Raw genomic sequence first — 22,673 nt, 5'->3', positions numbered from 1 at the left:
AGTTAAAGGAAGTATCAGCCTAGAATCTCTACGTAGCCATAAGTGGGCTAAGACCAACTCCCTTGAATTCTATAGACCCCTATTTAACTCCAAGCAGTTACTAACTGTTGGTTGAGAAATTCCTGTGCATAAGGTGTTTAGCAATAAATCAGGTTAATTGGACCTTCACGGATGGACCTGGTCTTTTGTACCTGACAGACTACACAGTTCAACTCTGAGCTACCTGGATTTCTTCTATTGAATATCTGTACAGAAGGGCATTAACTAAATATGCTGCTTCTGGCTGCTTGCTGTAGTAGCAAGCAGGGAGAAATATATGAATCTAATCTAGGAGTTGAATATGATAAACCACTTCAAATGAACAGGTCTTAAGGAAAATGAATCGACAAGTCTGTTGGATTAAGAACCTTTGATTCATAGACTGAATGTTGTTTGCAAAGTATTTTTATCTACCTCACATAAACTATTTCTGTTCCCAAAACTTTACCCAATGCTCACAAGGATGTTGTATGGAAATCATGCTTTCCATGTAAAAGAAATAATTTTCCTGATGAATACGTAGCAGCACCTAACACTGCTCTGATCGTTATACCTCAAACTAAATCAAAATTACTAAGAGAGCCTGCCAATTATTATTTTAATGAGTAGGACAACTGTTTCCTGAAGAGGCATCAAATATTGTTATTAATAACTGGTTTTACTACTTCAGCATACGTTTTATGGAGGGTAGTCTTAGAATCAATATTTACTTAACCTATCTAGAAATAAATTTTCCTGAGAATAGCAATAAACTACACTTACAATAGTCATGTTATAATGATGTAGGTGTCTTGGAACTATGTGGAAATGGTGTTCTTTCAAGATGATTCCTCAACTTCCTGATCAAGCCTACTGATCTCATGTTCCTGATGGTTTTACCATCCAAATACTAATCAGTTGTAATCCTGCTAAGCTTCTTGAAATCAGCAAGGTTGACAAGATGCTACCACTGGTTGGACTCTGGAACACCTGTCATTATTAATGGGATGTCTTAAATTAGGCTTATCAGTATGATACCTAATAGCATTTAATTTCTAGAGCTCAGTGGATCAAGTATTCCTTAACAACAGGATGAATCAAAAGTATTTGGCAAGACTCAAACTTTCCAGACTTTATGCAAATAAGTGGATTGATGGTTCAACCAGACTGTCAGCTTCTCTGAAATTTGTGAAAATAGACTTTTTTATATGCTGTTAACATTTACCTATACATTATTGCTGTACATAAGCCCTGCTGTCTGTGAATCTCGGCCACCAGCAGAAGTTAATTGGTCCTTTTTCTGAATATGTCTGCTAAAGTAATGAAAAGACTAATCTTTTCTAAATCACTTCAAGTCCAATAATTACTGATGGTGTCAAACCTTGATTAAAGAACACCAGAAAACCTGCTGTCTTTTTGTCCTCTGTAATTATGACTCGGCATTGGATGTCATGGCTAGATAGATATTTAGTTTCCTAGCTTCTGGAACTGAATGTTCAGGGAAGAGAATCCATTCAAATGGGACAGGAGATGGAAAGAATGAGTTAGCTTCTCATGGATTTCATTTGACCAAGAATTTTCTATTATATTATTATAGTTGGTAGAAAAGTCTGTAAAGTACAGCTATTAAATATCAGTTAGAGGAAACATATCGTTTAAATTTTTTTCCCCTGCTATATGTAAGCAGCTGTTAGCTTCAAAGAGTTTCAGATTGATTTGTTAATTATTTCTTGGTTCTGCTGAAGCAAGCAAAACGCATTTCCGAAATGTTTCTCTTCCTCAATCTACTTATAAAACTCCATATATCAAGTTTGTGCTCTAACTATATGAATAACAAATAGTTGAACAAATCTAATAGGGGAAAATCCTCTGCAAATTAGATCTCTGCTTAGATCTTATTAGACACCTAATTTGGATGACTAAGATAGGATGTATCCTAGGTACACACTAGTTGTATTCTCATCCTATTATAATAATAAGTTACAGAGCATTGGTGCAACCAGATAGGTAAGCAGGGTAAACTTTGTTAGCACTTGGCAAAACAGCAGAGAAAATCAATGGTCCAGTACTAGAATATTGAAAAGCATCCCAGAATCAGGTAGTGGCAAATCACTTCTGTACGGTTGGCAAAAATAAATTACATGGCCAATGCCATGTGTATAAAAGTGCCAGAGGTTGGGTTTGATTTTCCAGCATTTCACATACACCTCACTCACTTTTGCCTAGGATGAACTGAACATCAAGATGGAATTCTTGTATTCAAAGTGTAAACTATTAAGAGACCTATTTGTTCAGAACATGTTCATTTTTTTTCACCCTTTCAATTGTCTCCAATTCTCAGAGTCTGCCTAGAAAAATCTCTCCAATTTTTTGGCAAGGTTTTTTAGGAGTGGTTTGCCATTGCCTCCTTCCTAGGACTGATAGAAAGTGACTAGCCCAAGGTCACTCAGTTGGTTTCATGTCGAAGGCAGGACTAGAACTCATAGTCTTCCAGTTTCTACTCTGATGTCTTAACCGTTATACCAAATTGGCTCTTGCATGGAACAGCAATTATGTAGAAACAGAACTGAGCTTCGGGTTAAATATTTCAGAAATTTTTTTAAAACCACACATTTTAAATATAGGTTTTTAAAAATTGTTACTGGTAGTTAACACATATCTGCATTAAGTTAACTAAGTATTATGTAGAAATTAAATTACTTTCACAGAAACATTAGTCTTTACCTTCAAATTTGCACTATAACCAATTGTTGTCCAATTATTTTCAGTTTAATTTTATATAGCAACAACTTAGATTTCAGTTTAATTCACCATTTAATTCCTTCATCTATACCTCTTTTATAATGTATGTGATAAAAATTAGTAAAGTTGATTTGAAATATTGTTAAACTATGAAGTTTATTTTGAAAAGGTTTTATCTAAAGCTTTAACACTATATCAAAATCTATGATACTTGTATATCATTTTTAAAAATACAGTCAAAATTCAGACAGCTTTAATGGATCTATTTTCTCACCTAATCCTTTTTATGAACTAGGAATTTCAACTATTCACATTCCAACTCATAAACATGAAAGCCAACACGAGGCTGAAGCTGATCTGGTAAACACATGTAATCAGTATTTTTGGTAAGTTTCTCTTTTCTCTAGAGACAAAATAAGAATTTTCATAAACTATATCCCTATTTCCAAGAGACTCTAAAACATTTGTTTACCTCAATTTTCACAATAACAAGATTGTATGCTATATTAAATAAAACACCAAAATGTACAGTGATGCCAGTAATTTTGTTCTTTTTTACAATCTGTTCTACTATTTAGTTTTTTTCCCTTGCTTCTAGATTCTACATTTCATTTCTTAGCTTCAAATTCAAGAGAGAAATTCAAAGCTTCAGCTTCAAAATAGATGTTGAATTCGAAGAATGTTTATAATCTCTATTACAGTATATTGACAAGAGCAATGTGTTCTCAGAAGACATGGCTTCAGTAGCAAGTTTCACAACTCTAAACATTTCAACAAAGTTGACTTTAGGAAAAACACAATATAGACATACATTGTGGAAACACTTTTATTAAAGGAGATATAGTACTGAAAAAGAGTTCCTTTCAAAAGATATTTTCTTTTAAGGCAAACAAAATTTCCAGCACAGGGAAAAGGTTACAAAAGCCAGTGTACAAAAATGGAATGTTTTTTCAAACAAAAAAAAAATCAATAGCTTATTACAAGGGTTGTGCAAAACATTCAACAGAGTTGTGTTTTTTCTGCTGTTACACAAAGAACCGGTCTTTGGCTTATTAAAGTAACTGTATCTTTAATAAGCCTTGTATGACTGCTTCAAGCCAAATAGGGTTTTAAGCTTTGCACAAATCGGTTTAACAGTTTGAAGAGGGGTGATTCATTTGCACTCTGTGCACTCTTCAAAAGTAACTCTTTTGAACACTTTGCACAATTCTATTATGGAAATCCCTGCTAACATGACTGGGTCAAACTATAGAGGTAGGCACTTCATTTCCCATGCCCCCTCAAATAAATATATAACTCAAACAGTTCACATTATTTATATTTAGCAGTGGAAATACTTTAGAAAATGCAATAGCAATTATCTGCAATTAAGGCAGAGTTTATCATAAGAGTACAGAAATAATGCACAAAGATAAGTGATTTAACAAACTGACAATACGAGGGGGTGGGAAAAATCACAAAAAAAGCTATCTTATTCTATATTTGCTAGAACATAAAGGCTGAACATTGGCTCAGAGAGAAAGTTATTGAAAGGCCATATAACCATATCAAGACAGCTTCCTTGATACATATTTTAGCAGGGAAAAGCAATAACTCAGAGATGATTTCTTACAAGACATTCAATACCTTTAATAATATTATATTAAAACATATGTAAAAATATCCCTAACAAGAATTCAGCAAGGTCAAAAATTGGAGATTACTCAAATTGAATTTACAGATTCAATTAGTGTTGGATATGTACTGTAATAATTTAAGAGTCAGACAAGACAGAACATTTGTTTGTCTTAAAAGGCAAGATGTTACTGTTGACCTAGCAGGTTCACATTCTGTTAAGCAAGGACATAATTGCAACTGGAATTTGTGAGAATTATTTTAGTCTCTCCTACTTCAAACAGACATATTGTACAAAAGGTTATTTCTTCAAAGATTTAAAAAGCTGGGTTTCTCATTTGCTACCATTCTTAAGCACTGTTTCCCAATTTGACGATTCCATGAGGACTTCATGCTAATTAGGAAGTTAGGGAATTTCATTTCAACTTGGAGACCATCAAGTTGGAGAAGGCTAACACGAAGCAGCAAGATGTAAAGGCAGGAACAATAGCTGTATGACAGTGTGGGATTCAATCCAGTAGTTGGCATAAAGTTATAAATTTCTTAATGTGGATGTCTGCATCTTCCAGCATTTCTATTACTACCCTTCTGTTATTCTACAAGAAATAGATGTAAGATGCATTACACATCAGTAGCAACAATGCATGTTATGTTAAACTCAATTCTCTGAAGATGTTAACAAGGAAAATGGGTAATATGATCCCAGCTGGTATCCAAAAGAAAGAAGTCACATAATTAAGAAATCCCAGGAGGGCGGGGCGCAAGGGGGGAATCAAGGAAGCTTCACCAAATCCTTTTAAGTTTATACAATAATTTCTCAGCACTTCATATTCAAGTGATCTTAAAACCAAGGCAGAATGTATGAAGTTTATAGTTAAATCATTCACCACAATTTACCCCTGAAACAAGTAGGAGATTTGTATCTTTTAGACTGTTGTCCCCAATCTTTGTCAGTGCTTCAGAAATGCATTAGGAAGAGACACCATCAAGTTAAAATCTGACTTTTGTATTTCAGGAGCCTTCTTGTGCCACAACAATCTACTATGAGAGAGAGTCTGCAATTACCACTATCACTAAGAACTACACATTGCTTCACTATAAAAACCTATAAAATATATATAGTTAAATATCTATAGAATATATTCAAAATTTATAATGTACGGTTCTGGGCAGTTTTATATTGTAAGCAGTAATTTTAAATGTTCCTTCAAAAAGTAGATGTAGGGAAGAATCATATCTGTTCATTTCTTAAAACCGAGGTCTTGCAGACCTAATTTTAATACATTACTTAGAGTTGTCTGACCTGTATTCATTTACAATCAGTGTATACAATTTTGTGCTTCATTCATAATGAGAGTTATAATAAAAGTGAATTATTTCACAAATATCAAGCTTACAAATCTATAAATATGTTTGCTTTGGTAAGCAGTGCAATACAATTAAGTTTCCAAGATCTCTGGAGTAAAACAACCAACAATATTTATCAAAGAAGCTATGGTAAACTAGTCAGATACAAACATTGGTTCCATTGTGTATAAAATCAGAGTTAAATGTGGCTACTTCTCACTGGTAAATTTCTGTGCTCTGATATCCTATATTAGTCTCTTTCAAAAGACGAAAGAGAGCAGAACAGGCAGTATAATTAACATAGATAGTAAATCATTTTTCTTTTGGCAATAAATGCTTACAGTTCATGAATTCCATGAAAAGCAAAATTATTGGATTTTTTTTTTTTGAATAAGCATAACAGCATCAAGATAACCAACAGCAAAAACTCTCAAATAATTCTTAACATGTACACACACTAATTTTACTTCTTATGAAAAATAACCAAGGAATATGCCAATGCAAAAAGGAGAAAAAAAGATGCAGCAAAAAGTGCAGCAAAAATTGCCAATATGCTAACATCCGTCAATTTAAATAATCCCAGGATACTATCATCTTGGGAAATCAAAGCATGAAACATAATATGATTATACACCCAAACATAAAATATTGAAAGAAAAGATAGGATGAGAAAAAAAAGGCACTCAAAAGCTGAGATGTTTGTCTCCCCGTTAGATTATGGTACATTTTTGAATTATACAAACCATATCTGACCAACATGAAAATAAAAAATGAGAGCGGCACTGCAGTGGCATCATGGAGATTTTTTTTAGAATATAAATTACCGATAAAGGCAGAAGTCTAGATTTTATTTCATTTCAAGGCCACATGTGTAAAAGTCCATAAATAGAAATGCTTGGAGAATCATCTTATCTATTTTTATGACTCCTACTTTTCTCCAGTTACTGTTTCTCTTGCTTATGATACTAATTCATGTAATTTAAAGAAAGGAATTATATTTACTATCCTGTTAGACAACAAATTAATTTCAGAAACTTCTCTCGTACAATTTGAAATCATGATTTTTAGAACATAAAGAGACATTTAGAAATGATCTTTTGATAGTAAGTAGAATATTATGGAGAAAAATTCACTATACACTTAGCAAATATTTTCCAAAATATAATCTGTCCTATAGACTTTTTGATAGAAACCTGTTGATAGAAAGAAGTAAAATGACATCCCACCCCTTCCACAATTACTAGAATATTCATTTTACTTCCAAAATAAAATCATCTGAAAAAAATATTTTTTGTGGCATACATTATTAGTTTTGCAACTGAACACAAGACATAATTTATGCTGAAATTTTCATAAAATGTGTTATCTTCAGGAGAATATATGGTAGCTTTGTCTTCTGAGTCACATGTTAACTTAACACCTTAATGCTTTGTTCTTAGGCAGGTGTGTGCTGTTTCAAGAATCATTTGGTTGTGCAGGTGTTGTGGTCATCAGTGTAAGAAGATAGCCAATTTAGCCTGCAAAAAGTAGCCAAACCAAAAGTTTTATAAGTAATTTCTCCATTAATTATCTGATTTATCTTATGCAAGGCAGAAAACTGTTTTTCTAAAAAGTAAACTGCAATTTCAAACCGGAATACACTGTTGGTAATAGAATATATTAACTGCAGTAACAGAAGGCATTCTTTTGGGGAATAAACAGAAATGCATATTCCTTTTTTAAAAAAATTGCATCCCTCCAACAATCTGTTCTTTAGTTTGTAATTCAGCTGCTGATACATGTCCTCAGACTGGAACCCACATGTAATAAAGCTTTTGAAAATAAAAAAGTTTACTAACTAGAAAGATCATAGCTTTTATTGCCCATCTATATTACATCTGCAATTGCTTATTCCATAGCATTAAATGAAGAAAATGGGAACAATCAAATAGATATTAAACTGCCTTGTTTTATGTAGAGGTTAATTAAAGGGATCTACACCTTATTAAGCCTGTTTTACTTCAGGATTCATTTTAATCCTCACAGTGAATTGGGGACTATGTTCCAAATTAATTAATTTTTTCCCCCATTTTTTTAAACATAAACCTAAATTCCACTTCTCTGGAGTGGAGAAAATATAACTAGCAAACAAAATGGAGGATGCACCCTTTTAATTCCTGTGTTTTGAACATTACCAGAGTCAAATCCAGCTCCTCTCTTTGCCTAATTCCATCAGACCCAAATTGAAAAGGCCACTTTGCCTAATAGAATGTATCCAAAGAACACTGAGGAGGACTTGCCTATCTTCCCCAACCTGGACAGCAAATCAGATCCCTAGAATATGGCAATGCACATGGTTTCTTCTCCTCAGTGTTGTGTTCTGTACTTCTGAATTTTCCCTAACATTTTCAGACTACCTCAAAAATGCTGCATGGAATGTCAAAACATCTCTCCAAGGCCCTTCCAAATGTTTGTAGAGTCCTTTTCTTTGCTATAAATTAAGATGAACGTGTCTAAAAATAAGGATATAACCATTTTACTCTAACGTACCAGTCGCTGTATTTTCTGGAAGTTGTTAGGTTGTTTGTTTACCTGTTATGTGAGGCACGCAGCAAAACATTTTTTCACAGCATCCCTGTGGAAAGAAATCCTGATGAAGCTAAGGGTGACTAGATTTAGACAACACCAGTATATTTAGGTACAGTTCATTAGCAAAGTTACAATTGAGGGAGTTTTGCTAAGCCCAATGATCCATATTATGACTTAAGGCAGTATATGAACCCATGAGCTGCCTTAGTTAAACCAATGACACTAAACAAATTCTCTCTATATTTCCTTTAATCCTATCTCAAAACTCGTATCTCCCATGAAATCCTGACAAGGCGTAATCTTGATATTTATTACACAGAAAGTCCTCAGTATCATAACTCTATATTTGTCAATCCTTTTCTTCTTCAAACTAATTAGAGTTGTCCCATGCTACTCTCTGAATTAATCACATACCTATGTCTCCATATTCTCTCCTTTCTTCATCTTCCTTCATCATAATATAGATTTAAACTTTTCATCATTCACATTAAAACTTTTCAGCATTCACTTGTAAAGCAACTCTCTATACTGATGGCAGTATTTCACTAAAACAATCAGGTACCTGTCATTCCTGCCAGTAAGTATATAGTTTTTATAAGTAATTCTTGGATTTCTGGCACACAGAACAGCTTTTCATTAAGGTTAGTTTGACTTTCCAACCCATATGAACCACGGAAGAAATATGTTTGTCCCATGAACAAAATGCGGGCAATCAAGATTACCTTGCAAATGGTATGTAGGAAATGCTGTACCTAGAAAAAGAATAGCACAAATTACTTTATTAGTAAGAACATAGAAAATCACCTTCCTCTCAAAATTCAACATTGTTAACACACTACATTATACATGGCTGAACGCAGATGCTGGGCAGCAGTGTGCCAAGTTAGGCCATGCTGAACTACACTAAGACTAAGGCTTTAATTTTAAAATCAATTTATATATGGCTGACTTTTAGGGTAGTGATGACTGATCTCAGGAACAGGGGAATGAAGTTCTAGAAAACAAGGGCAACAGAACTTTCTCTGTATCACTTTGGTCATGGCTGATCAAGAAGATAAATGAATTCAAGAAATAAACTTTGTCAGTACATTTATAATATCATATTTCACTGCAAGTGGAAGGATATGTAATCAGAAATATAAGTATTAGATGCCCCCAACCCCAACTATGTTTTCCATAGATTTTCATTCTATAGAGATGATGTGAATTTTTCATTATATTGGATGAAGAGAGTAAGTGGAAATGAGAAACTATGTCAAGAAAGTAATTCATCTCCATTCATATAAAATTTGATAGTGGAACTATGGCCTATTTTATTAGATAATCAAAGAAGATCTGGAATTAAACACTGGAATTAAACACAGATTGCTATTATATATTTGGTTCAACGTTGCTAAATTAGTAGGTTATTCAACCAAATAAATAATATGTTTTCATTCATATCCAAATTGTTTTAGAAAATCTACAAGAATGGATTTATTATTCATATGTTCTTAAATATCTTCAAATATTAATTCTAATAAAAACTGCTTTGGTGAGCTGAACATTATTAAATGTTTGAGTCATCATATTTGTATGGATGGCTGCATGTCCTAATGAGTTTCCAGAAAAGAAAAATGTTAAAATGAATGCAGGCCCTAAGCTGATTTTCATACATGCATATGCAGGTGTCTGAAATCCAATGTTAATTCATATTCAGTATTTTAAGAAGCTTGATAAGCAATTGACGAAGTTTTATGAGATTGGTAGACTCACTGTTTTCTTTAACTAAATTACCATCTTCATATGAAAAAGGAAATTTTAATCTTCTGGATTTTCAGTGATATCACTGGGAATCTTTTGGGTATTCAAGTGATTTTTTTTAAAAAAAAATGTTTGAGTATAATTGAAAAATTATTTGATCCTCATAATATCTTGGTTGGAATCTGATTTCTCTTTTAGCTAGGATTGAGTTGTTTTTATCCTATTAGTCTAGTAAACATATTTGGAGGATTTAGGGTAGAAGTTTAATTCTGAGACCTGTTTACAAGAAAAACACACACTTTGGATAAGTGTAACATAAAGATTGCAATAGATATTTTTAAAGAACCTGGGCACAGACTGGTTTAGTACCTTAAGCTAGGTTATTGTCCTTTTAACTATTAAGTATTTGGAAATGGCTAATATATTTGCTTGAAATCTGTTTTACTATTCAATTTGGCCCCTTCTGAATCCCACAAACTATTTGTTTTACTGGAAAACACTGAAGATTTTAAATTAATAAACTATGGACTAATCCATGATTCCCCTCCCCCTCCAAGATTCTGGAAGTGTCTTTTTTATAGGGTTGTGGAGAGTGACAGAGAATGACTTGCCCAAAGTCACCCAGCTGGCTTTATACCTAAGTTTGAGTAGTCTGGTTTCTAACCTGTTGTCTTTAAATATTATCTCAAACTGACTCTTAATAAAACTTTAGAACTAAGATTCATATGCCGGGAATAACCTGGAGTTCAGATGCGGAATGAGTCAGATCTCATCAAGAAATCAAATGTTCATGCAATCCTGCAAATCACTGCCTTTGCATTATATGCAAATGTGGGCCTGGTTTCTCATATGAAATACAATGAAAAGAGATACTTAGGACAATGCCTTCAAAATTCCTAGGAGATTAGGAGAAAATATCTTGGCTTCATGATAGTATGCTTTATGTGAGAAGGATTCAAGGTCTATGAAGATATAAGAAAGGCTTTTCTTCCTAGATGCACAAGAACTTCCAATTATTGTCAAAGATCTATATACACAGGAAAACAAGCCAAGAAAAATGAGGTGATACATACCATGCCAAGGCAAAGAATTGTAAAATGCAAAAGAGGAGAGTAAGCCCCTTATTATGCCACTGAAAAGAAAAAGATAGTTACAACTTAGACAACAATTATTTACAAATTATTTTATTAAGACATATCAGTCACACTGTAAATTTGTTTACTTACCCAGAAAGCTGCACACAGAGTTAATATGAGGCATAACTAAAAAAAAATATACAGAGAAAAAGACTTTGAATAAGAAATGCTATCTAACCTAATAGCTAGAGATAAATAAATAAATAAACGGGCTAAATAAATTTAATTTATTTAAGGAAGCATATAAGCATTGCTTTAATAGTAATAGTTAATCTTGAAGTAAACAATTAAGGTGCGTTTGTAATTGTTCTTTATCCCCATACAACCTAAAAGTTTCTCGTTCTGGTAAAATCTAAGTTTTCTTTTTTGCAAGTATGTTCTTTCTAAATTCTAAATTAATTAGGAATTATACTTATGCAATATATGGATAGAAAATATCATAGAAATAAGGTTCTTATTGGGTAAAATATCATAGAAATAAGGTTCTTATTGGGTAAAATATTTCAGCACCTTTTCCTGAAAGATTAAAACCCATGTCCAAATACTATAGCAGCAATACTACAGAGATCTACTTACAATAACATTAAAAAGTAAGCACCAACCTAAAACCTCCCAATTGCCTCCATAGCAAAATAAAAATTCCTACATCCCAATTTTCTATTATGGTTTATGTTTATGGTATGTATATTTTAAAGATGATAATGATGAAGCAAAGAGCCTTGGTGGCGCAGCAGACTAATGCACGGTTAAAGCAACACCAGCTGCCTGCAATTACTGCAAGTTCAAATCTCACCAGGCTCAAGGTTGACTCAGCCTTCCATCCTTTCGAGGTAGGTAAAATGAGGACCCGGTTTGTGGGGGCAATAAGCTGACTTTGTATAAAAAAGCACACCGCTTTGGGGGGGGGGGCGAAAGCCCTACTAAGCAGGTATATACAAAAGTATGAAGGCTATTGCTTAACGCATTGTAAGCCGCCCTGAGTCTCCGGAAAAGAGCGGCATATAAATCGAACCAATAAATAAATAATAAATAAACAGGGAAACTGCAAATAAGACATGTACTGTATCAAAACATAACAGAAGAACACAGTTTGAAGGGACATTGGAGGTCTTCTAGTCCAATCCTCTCCTCAGGCAGGAAACCCTGTAGTATTTCAGACAAATGGCTGTCCAATCTCTTTAAAACTTCCAGTGTTAAAACATACATAACTTCTGGAAGCAATTTGTTCCACTGATTAATTGTTCTAACTGTCAGGAAATTTCTCCTTAGTTCTAGCTTGCTTCTATCCTTGATTATTTTCCATCCATTGCTTCTCGTCCTGTCTTCGGGTGCTTTGGAAAATAGGTTGACTCCCTTTTCTTGTGGTAACCTGAGATATTGGAATACTGCTATCATGTCACCCATAGTCCTTCTTTGCATTAAACTAGATCAGGGTGTCAAACTCAAGGCCCATGGAGTGCTTAGATCTGGCCTGCGAGGCTGCCCTGGAAACAGCTGAAGACCGACCTGTGGCACCTCTGCCAGTGAAAACAGAGCTTGGGAGGGCTCTGTTTTCCCTGGCAGAAAGTTGCAGGCCATCACAGCTGGAAATGGAGATCAGGAGCCTGTTTTTGCTGGCAGAGTGCTCGAGCTATCAAAGATGCCACCGACACTAGTGACGTCGAACTGGCCATGCCTACCCTGGATACACACACACCCTGGCCCCGATGCGGTCCTCAATGAAATTGAGTTTGACACCCCTGAACTAGACATCCCCAATTCCAGCAACCATTCTTCATATATTTTAGCCTCCAGTCTCCTAATCATCTTTGTTGCTCTTCTCTGCACTCTTTCTAGGGTCTCTACATCTTTTTTACATTGTGGCGACCAAAGTTGGGTGTAGTATTGGTGTGGTCTTACCAAGTCATTATAAAGTGGTATTAATACTTCACATGATCTTGATTCTATTGCTCTGTTAGTCAAGATGGGAAAGCCTGGAAAAAAACCCAGAAAAATTGGGGGAAAATAGATTTGTTTCTGGGTTTTTGTTTTTTTTTTTAATTTCCCCTCCCCAAATGGTTTTGGAAAACCATTTTGTTTTTTCCCCAATTTCCCCATGTGGCCTAGGACTACAGTGGCTTTTTTGGCAGCTGCTGCACACTAAAACATAGGTGGTAAAATTAAATCTCTTTAATTCTTTACAGCAGGGGTCAGCAACTCGTGGCTCCGGAGCTGCAAGCAGCTCTTTGGGCCCTCTGCCATGTCTTCCTGTCCCATCATTGGTTGGCCCTCCCCCTCATTTCTTTTTTGGACTCCAACCCGAAGTGGCAGGAAGCGAAGGCTGCCTTAACGCGCAAATCTGGCATGAAGGCAGGTACAGGGCAGCTTCTCTCCTGCACTCTCCTCCCCCCCTCCTCTCATAACCCTCTGGCCAGCTATGGCTTTCCTGGGAGCGTGCACACGCGCGATGAGACCCTCCTTAAGTGAGCCACTGCCCACCCCGTATGCGCCTTTCCTGAGCTTTGGCACTCACTTGAAGAGGGTCTCCCCGCACGTGCGCACTCTCTCTGAGAGGAGGAAGGGAAGAAGGGTCGCTGGAGAGTGCAGGAGCGAAGCTGCCCTGTACCTGCCTTTGCGCCACATTTGGACCTAAGGCAGCCTTTGCTTCCTGCTGCTTCGGGCTGGAGTCCAAAAAAGAAATGAGAGGGGTGGGGCCAACCAGTGATGGGACAGGAATGGAAACTCCTCATTTTGAAATGGTAATACAAATCCCCAAGGTAATTACTATTTATGTTGTATAAGAGAGAGTAGCATATTGCTTTGCCACATGACTTCCTAATATGCAACTATTACACATCCACATGAACTTTTCAATTGCCTCAACAGAATTAAAATTACTCTCTCAGGAAAGACACATGTGTGTTCTCTCTCTCTCTCTCCCTCCATGCTCAGCCGAAGAGCTGCTGGTGTGGGCGAGGACACAGCAAGGCGATGGCCGGAACATTAGTGCAGGAGAGAAGCCGTGTCCTGTTAAGAGCCTCTTAAGCGAGCGGCCTCCCACCCCACGCATGCCTTTACTGCGCTTTGCTCCAGGCCAGGGAGTTACAAGAGGAGAGGGGAGGAGGAGGACTGTCACCCAAAGGGAAGGCGGGAGACACACACACAAACACACACACACACACACATACACACATAGACATAGAGAGAGACACATACAGAGTGATTCACGGAGAGACAGAGAGAGACACATACAAAGTGATACATAAAGAGGAGAGAGAGAGAGATACAGAGGGAGAGAAACACGGGGAGAGAGGGCAAGATAGGGAGAGGGACAGACACATAGATACAGAGAGTGGGGGAGAGGGGGAGAGACAGGGAATGGTTTTGTGGCTAGGGGATCATATGACTGGATGGGAGTGAGTGACATCGAGTTAGCTACCCAGATTTTGTGGCTCCTGGTGTGTTTTTTTTCTGTAGGCAACGGGTCCAAGTGGCTCTTTAAGGGTTTAAGGTTGCCGGCCCTTGCTTTAGAGGTTGTGTATTGTTAGCTATATCATATGTGGGTTATTTTTTTTAATGATGTACGGTTTTCATTCCTTTTTTTTCTTATAAATTGTCTAATTTTGATGTATGTTACTCAGAGTCACATTGTTTGAATTGAGTGGTCATATAAATCTTTGTAATAAAATATATATTCCTCCTCTTTCCAGAGTTCTAAAGTGTATTGATATAAGTTGTTCCCCCAGGTAAAAGATTTGATACTGCCACCACCTGTTCTTGGAATAACTTTTCATCTGAAATCTAGGTGGAACTAAAACGAGATTGCTTTTCCCAAATTCAGCTTCCAAATAAAAGATCCCAATTATTCTTAATAATTGGATTCCTGTGGTTTGGTATATAACTTGTATTTAAATATTGTGTATTTCTTTCCAACAGGTTCCTATATTAAGTCTCACTTATTATAAAACCCTTAAGAACCATAGACAATTACAGTAATCTATATCCATTTATAGTTATGAGCAAAAGCAATTTTTTTAAAAAAGCAAAATGGTATTTATCTAAACTTCTTTAAAAGAATGTGGGACAACTTTTTGGGCAAAGAGATGAACTTTAAAAAACCCAGTCTCTGAGGGTTTTTTTCAGCATCATAAGGTGGTGGGACTAACTTTCTATCATTTTAAAGAGATGATATGCCAGATATATAAATCTCTTAAAGACTGAATACTACAATTCTGCTTTTTTCTGCAAAAGCTCTTTTTTAAAATTTCTAATTTTTGCAGGGCAATTAGAAATTGAGGTTTTTAAAGACCAGAAAAAAGTAGCTTTGAAATCATGTATACCCCTCTGTACAAACAATATTGAATTGAACATTCTCATTAGTCATTAAGAAACGAACAAGAGAAATGACTTACAAGCATAAGAATTGTAGCTATCAAACGAGTGGGTTCAAACATTCTTTTTAATTGTTTCACTGGTCCCATAAGAAAGACGGTACTGCAAAAGAAAATGATTAACATAACCTTCAACAAATATATAGAATAAAAATATTTTGACTTAATCACATAGCAGCAGAAATTAACGAGTTATGTATTTCAAGTATTACTAATGCTAATCTCATTAACACATTTGAAAGTCTTTTATCATCTACACGTTCAAAAATAAGAATCATTTACCTTCCAAGGGAGGAGATATTCCCAAGGGTGTAAAATACTCCAAACAAGATAACTCCTTTCTTAGGAACCCATAGTAGACATGAACCCTAAAAAAGAGAAAATGAAATAAGGAGCCTGTAAAAAATGTATATACTGTACTGTAGATAAAAGTATAAGGGGCTATTAAATTCAGATTCTCTTATAACTCTCAGAGTCTGTTTGTTAAAGCATTAAATATGCCAATAAAGCAACTTAAAACAACATTACTATGTATAATTCACAGTCCTGTTTTCAGAGGGAGCAATTATCATATAATAACAAACTCAAACTTCTTGAATGTTAATCCTTACTTAGCCAAAATAGCATAATCCATGTATAAGTGGGTGGAGAGGGAACTCGGCTTTGAGTACACCCCATGGACACAGGAAATGCCCTGATCAGCAATCACAAATAGGGAGGAAATGGAAAAGTGTCTCTAAGAGGCTGAAGAGAAGTATTCTGCAGGCAGTCTTTGATTATTTATTTATTTATTTATTTATTTATTTATTTATTTATTTATTTATTTATTTAGATTTTTATACCGCCCTTCTCCCACTGGACTCAGGGCGGTGAACATCGCATACAAAATTTAAAATTTTTTATAAAAAGAATTAAACAAATTTTGGCCCAATAAATTTAAAACACCCCAACTAAAATCAATTAACAATTAAAAATATCTAAGGGGGGGGGGGGTTAAGCCAGCCCAGCTTGATGAAATAAAAAAGTTTTAAGGGCATGGCAAAAAGCACGGAGATCTGGGATCCTACATATCTCTGGGGGCAGGTCGTTCCAGGTGCTGCCACAGAGAAGGCCCTCCCCCTGGGGTCGCCAGCCGACATTGTCTGGCCGACGGCACCCTGAGGAGTCCCGCTCTGTGGGAGCATACTGGCCCGTGGGAGGCTATCGGTGGCAGAAGGCGGTCCCGTAAGTACCCAGGCCCTAAGCCATGGAGCGCTTTAAAGGTGGTAACGAACACCTTGAAGCGCACCCGGAAGGCCACGGGAGCCAATGCAGCTCGCGCAGGAGGGGTGTCACATGGGAGCGCTCCGTCGGTCCCATAATCCCCCGCATTCTGCACCAGTTGGAGCCTCCGGGTGCTCCTCAAGGGGAGCCCCATGTAGAGAGCATTACGGTAGTCCAGGCAGGGGGTGACGAGTGCCTGAGTGACCGTGCGTAAGGAGTCCCGATCCAGAAAGGGACGCAACTGGCGAATCAGGCGAACCTGATAAAAAGCCCCCGTGGTCACGGCCGTCATATGCTCTTCTAAAGACAGCCATGCGTCCAGGAGGATGCCCAAATTGCGAGCCCTCTCTGTGGGGGCCAGTGACTCACCCCCAATAGCCAGCGATGGCACCAGCTGGCTATATCGGGACGCCGGCAGCCACAGTCACTTGGTCTTGGAAGGGTTGAGTCGGAGCCTGTTTCTCTCCATCCAGACCCGCACGGCCTCTAGGCACCGGGACATCACTTCAAGGGCATCATTGGGATGGCCTGGGGTGGAGATGTACATCTAAGTATCATCAGCGTACTGATGGAACTCCACCCCAAAACCACAGATGATCTCGCCCAGAGGCTTCACATAAATGTTGAACAGGAGGGGTGAGAGGATCGACCCCTGCAGCACCCCACAAACAAGGTGCCTCGGGGTTGACCTCTGCCCTCCTGCCAACACCGACTGCGACCGGTCAGAGAGATAGGAGGAGAACCACCGTAAAACGGTGCCAACCATCCCCAATCCGTCCAACCGGTGCAGCATGATACCATGGTCGATGGTATCAAAAACCGCTGAGAGATCTAACAGGACTAGGATAGAGGAACAACCCCTATCCCGAGCCCTTCAGAGATCATCCACCAATGCAACCAATGCCGTTTCCATGCTGTGCCCAGGCTTGAAGCCGGACTGGAGCGGATCCAGATAGACATGCCTTCAGTTAATTATTTGGCAATTAATGTAGTTTTCTTCAAGAAACAAAGAGGTATGGTTCGGGTAGGAAAAAATATGCTAAAATGATATACTGCACAATATACTTACTTGGGAGTACACTCACTGAACTACAATTTATTTTTTGTTTGCTTATAATTTTTTGGTTTGTTGCCCCTTCAGTACACAAGTAGTAAGCATAGCATGTGCTTTGTTGCCCCTTGAGTATAGAGAATCCTAATTCCAGGGCATTAAATATTAAAGTCTTTTAATGTTCAATCAGCAAGTTTTATTTTGACTATTTTATATGGCAATTGAACTTTAAGAGATTCAGCAGAGGTGGGTTTCAGCAGGTTCTGATCAGTTCTGGAAAACCGGTAGCGGAAAGTACTTTTGAGTAGTTTGGAGAATAAATCAAAACCCATTCGCCAAAACACATGTGTAATTTCAGTTAGGATATATACATGATGTACAATAACAAGCAGTTGAGAATAAGAGTCAGCATCAATAGCTATTTTGTACTGCAGGTGATAAGTGTCCCGTAAGAACAGAATTTTGTGATAAGAATAGAAGAAATTAAAAACTTACCAGAAAAGAACACAGAAATCCTATTATAAAACAAGCTATGAAGGCTTTCAGTCTGGTACTCCAGCTTAAGGTAGTTGCATCAGCTATCTGGAAATATTAAAAGGTAAAATAAGGATGCTAACAAATCAATTCAGTTCTTGATGAATGCATCTATGAAGCTTTCTTGGCAGCATTATGCAGTGTTTTCCCACTGTCTTCTTCCAGGATTGTTTTTCAATTTCCCAGTATAGCCAACAGTGCCCAGTCCTCCCATGCATTAACAAGAAGATTCTCTTTAGGTTTGTAATAAGCAAAGATCAGTGTCAAACAACATAGTAGCTGTTGCTTTCTATTTTTTTTCCTAGCAGCTAAGTAACAGCAGGAAGTATCAAAAATCTTCTTTAAAAATGTTTTAAAATAAAATGGTTCCATTTTAAGTTTCATCCATGCTAAGGAGTGGTAACACTGGACTGCATTTTTTTACTAGAAACTTTCTTAGTTCTAAAATACTCTCCATTGTTGCCTGGGTTTTCTCTCCCGTTTTCTCATGCGCTATCAGATTAACATTTTAACATTTATACACTACCAAAATTCATTAAATTTACTCTCTTTCTGCTGTTTTACTGCTTATATGTTATGCCCAACTGCTGCTGGTTTTAGCTTTTAGCTTAAATTTAAAATCATACTTTTATAATGGTAAAAGCTACCTGCTAAATAAGCTTTTGGAGTTTCTAATTTTTAATTGAAAAATAAAATATCTTCCAGATAAAGCAGTGGGGAAACAGGAGGCAACAGTGTACACCACTTTGGTACAAATATATGTAGGATATAAATCTAATAATATAGTAAATAAATGTACAGTATTTTGAAATAGTCCAAAGTAAGGCTGTTGTGCTTCTTTTTTAAGAAAATACTAATCATTTCTAATTCCTGGCATAAAAAGATCTGTGGCCCTTCATATAAGACTGCCCGAAGCCATTTACGCTGCTTCCAAAGCTGAAGGCTGACTCAAATCTGGGTTTTCCAGCTGCCCGTCAAACTGGTTAATCAGTGCTCTACATTGGCTTTAATTTTTAAATAACTCCCCTGAGTAATTAAACCACAAATTTAGCCATAACTTTCATAACCATTTTAATCTGCAAAGCCTTTCATTGTTTGTTTGTTCCTATATGCTTGTGCTTTGCAAATACTGCTCAGACTGATTTGCTTGTTACTGATACAACCTTTTCATAATTTCTTCCCATGAGACCCTATCCTGTTTTCAGTGTTTCAGATACCTCTTCAGTATACCAGAGACATATTTTAAATTTGGTAAAAATTAAAAACTCTTTTTTAATTCTCTAGCCATGATATCTATCAAAATGGAACTCTGCACTTTTTCAGTGTCTGTGAAACTATAAAGACATTCATTTCATCAAAACAAAGTACCAAAGGAGAAATGGCAAATTTTCTAAGACTAAGAAGCAATAATTTGTGTCTTCCTTTTTTAAAATATATATATATACTGTAATGTCAAAGGCTAAAAATGTTGGAAGTGTAATAAAGAAACAAGTAAATTACGCAAGTACTGACAGAAAGGTGTGCATATACGACTCATCCATGTTTACCCTAATCATGATTCCTTCACATAACCCAAATTTCTGGATTTACACAACACAGTAGCATAAACTAACCGGAGAAACTGTTTACTCAGCATGCTAGGCTAAAAGGTGACTATTAATGGCTCAAATAAATCCTGCTAATACAGCCATGATGTGTGGGAGCACAGTACCTTTATTAAAAATTAGGATTATTACCCTACAGCAGTGTTTCTCAATCTTGGAAGCTTGAAGATGGGTGGACTTCAACTCCAAGAATCCCCCAGCCAGCGCTGCTGGCTGGGGGATTCCAGGAGTTGAAATCCACCCATCTTCAAGCTACTATTGGAAGAAATATCCTTCTGGGTTCTGCTCCAAGTGGGGGAAAAGACACTGGAAACATGGAGACTGCTTGGACAGATGGTTTAATGGTGGACAGGATCACATGGCTTGAGTTCCTGAACAGAAAAGGGCAGATACAGTGAGTCTCCGGGTTTTATGCTTTCTCTGGCTTTGAACATCCTGGGCCCCAGAAAGAGTATCCTGATTGGTTGTCAGACTCCCAGGGGGTGGGGGTCTTAGCTAGCCTTGCTAAGGTGCCATGTGGTGAGTTTCTGTCCTAGATGGGTCCTATTGTGTTGCAGTTGAAGGTCCATTGACAAGGATTGAGTTTCTGCCTCTGGCCCATTAACAAAGGGAGGGGGGGCAGGAAGGTGGGAGTTGCTTTGTCTTTAAAACATGTTTCTCCACTTCTCAACCAGAGAAACATAATATTCTGCCTTTTTAATATTTGCTAAAATATTTCATTTTTCCAGGAAAGGGGTGGGTGCTAACCTCCTACACTACCAAGGTTGAGAAACACTGCCCTAGAGTTAATAGCACCAGAACTTTGCAGAATGAAGAAAATGATACCTGTAAATAGGTTTTAGATCACAACTTTCACCAACCTCAGCCAGAATGACCGTAGTTGCTGGAGTAATGTAAATCATATATATATAAATACCCCCCACACACACACACACACACACTCACACACACTGCCAGCCTAGTTAAAAAAGCTGTCAGTAACGAGAAGTAAGAAACAGGCTCGGGAACATCCGTGGGAAAAGAAAAGGAGGACGGGGATGGGCAGAAAGAGCTCACTTGGGAGACTACACGGAGTACTGGCGGTGGACAGAAGCTGCAACACATGATGAAACAAGACAAAGGAGAAAGTCCAAAAGAAAACACAACCTAAACGGAAGAAGACGACACAGGTGGTAACTTAGCATCGCCTTAACCTGTTGAAATAAAGAGAAGCTTACCTCTGCCAGAGGTCCCGGGTCCTCCGCGTCCTGCCCACTGAGAACTCGCTTTAATTTATCCATCCCTCCTGGTCCAGGCACTCCCGAGTTTCGCCAGTTCTGATATCGGTTCCAATCAACCTCCTCTAGCTTCGCAAGACTACAGCTCCCAGCAGACAGAATATTCAGATGTTCCTTAAGCTTCCGTCTTCCGCCCGGTGCCTTTCAGAGCTACTTATCCCGTCCCACCGCTGCGCTGCAGGTCGGGAAATGTAGTTGGGGTGTTTCCCACTTACGCGCGTAGAAGGAGTTTTTTTAGTGCTGAGGACAGGGCTCTTTTCTTCACGCGCTTAGCTCGGTGTTCCTCAACGTCAGCCACTGTAAAATGTGTGGACTTCAAGTCCCAGCATGCTAGCAGGTGAATTCTAAATACCGGAGTCTATACATCTTAAAGTTGCTGAGGTTGAGAAACACTGGTTTGTCTCATGCGGTTTTGCTCGTAAAAGGAAATGGCTACACACACTCTGTACTGTAGATATATTCTGGACTATAATTGAGCGCATTTGTCTTGACTGCTTTGGTTAGACAAAGCTTATAATATAAACCCCTTAATTCAAGATGACTATGCATTGTTCAAAACCATCTGGTGTCCTAGTGTTACCTATTTTTTTCTTTCTTTCTTATTACATTGTGGAAGGACAGTGTGACATGAGATTTTTCTGTGCAAAAGTCAAGGGTGCTTTTCTCCTTGATGGTCTGACTACTGCTCAGCAAAAAAAAAAAAAAAAAGGTCTGAACTCCTTAGAGAATAATAAGCAAGCTGTTACCTAGATTTGGTGGCATTAGAGTACAGTATTAAAAATATGTTAGAGCAGGTATATATAAAAGGGCTTTTATTTTAGGTTTGGCAGGAGATATTGCTGGAAAGGCAATGGGACAGGACAATTAGGGGACAGGACTACAGAAAGCAGTTGCTATTGTTTTTTTCCTGTGTTTTGCTTAACATTATTAACCCCGAAGAGGAATAATGTGATGGGCACATCTATATTATTCTTTGACTACCAGCGTCAAAAATTTACACCATTACTGCTGCAATATAAAACTTTTCTGCATTGGTGACAATCACAATAATGGCTGGATTATCCTATAAACCAGTGGTCCCCAACCTTTTTATCGCCGCGGACCAATCAGCCTTTGATAATTTTACCGTGGCCCGCTGAGCGCGCGCAGGGGTGGGGGCTTTGGGCCACACGTGCGTACCTGCGCGGGGCTCTCTTCCCTGGAGCCTTTGCGCACGGCCCAGGAGCTTTTGCGCACGGCCCAGGAGCCTTTGCACTGCAGCGTTCATGTCCCCCGGCCACTGCGCGGCCCGGTGCCAGGTACTCCACGGCCCGGCACCGGTCCGCGGACCGGGGGTTGGGGACCACTGCTATAAACTATCAATAAGGTTAAGCTCTAAGGCAAAATTATTGTTCGGTTTACATATT

At 37.5% G+C, this 22,673-nt stretch overlaps 1 protein-coding gene across 3 annotated transcripts; it reads right to left on the bottom strand.

Moving 5' to 3' along the window:
- Nucleotides 1-3,568: 3,568 nt before the first annotated feature.
- Nucleotides 3,569-21,347, bottom strand: SFT2D2 (SFT2 domain containing 2). Of its 3 annotated transcripts, none has more exons than XM_070943798.1 (9): nucleotides 21,208-21,347; nucleotides 18,348-18,434; nucleotides 15,821-15,906; nucleotides 15,560-15,641; nucleotides 11,259-11,294; nucleotides 11,106-11,164; nucleotides 9,012-9,041; nucleotides 8,251-8,335; nucleotides 3,569-7,238 (listed from the first exon to the last, which is right to left on the bottom strand). In XM_070943798.1, the coding sequence occupies exons 1-8, from the start codon at nucleotides 21,268-21,270 to the stop codon at nucleotides 8,296-8,298; spliced, it is 483 nt and encodes a 160-aa protein (XP_070799899.1). In that variant the 5' UTR covers nucleotides 21,271-21,347; the 3' UTR covers nucleotides 3,569-7,238; nucleotides 8,251-8,295. The 3 variants fall into 3 exon arrangements, with proteins under 3 accessions (XP_070799899.1, XP_070799898.1, XP_070799900.1); XM_070943797.1 differs by having other exon boundaries at nucleotides 8,293-8,335; XM_070943799.1 differs by lacking the exon at nucleotides 11,259-11,294 and having other exon boundaries at nucleotides 8,293-8,335.
- Between the last annotated feature and the right edge of the window lie 1,326 nt (nucleotides 21,348-22,673).

This window comes from Pituophis catenifer, unplaced genomic scaffold (assembly GCF_029215685.1).
Source record: "Pituophis catenifer annectens isolate HBS135680 unplaced genomic scaffold, rPitCat1.0.hap2 SCAF_4, whole genome shotgun sequence".
NCBI lineage: Eukaryota > Metazoa > Chordata > Lepidosauria > Squamata > Colubridae > Pituophis > Pituophis catenifer.
This window is presented reverse-complemented; position numbering and strand designations above follow the sequence as displayed.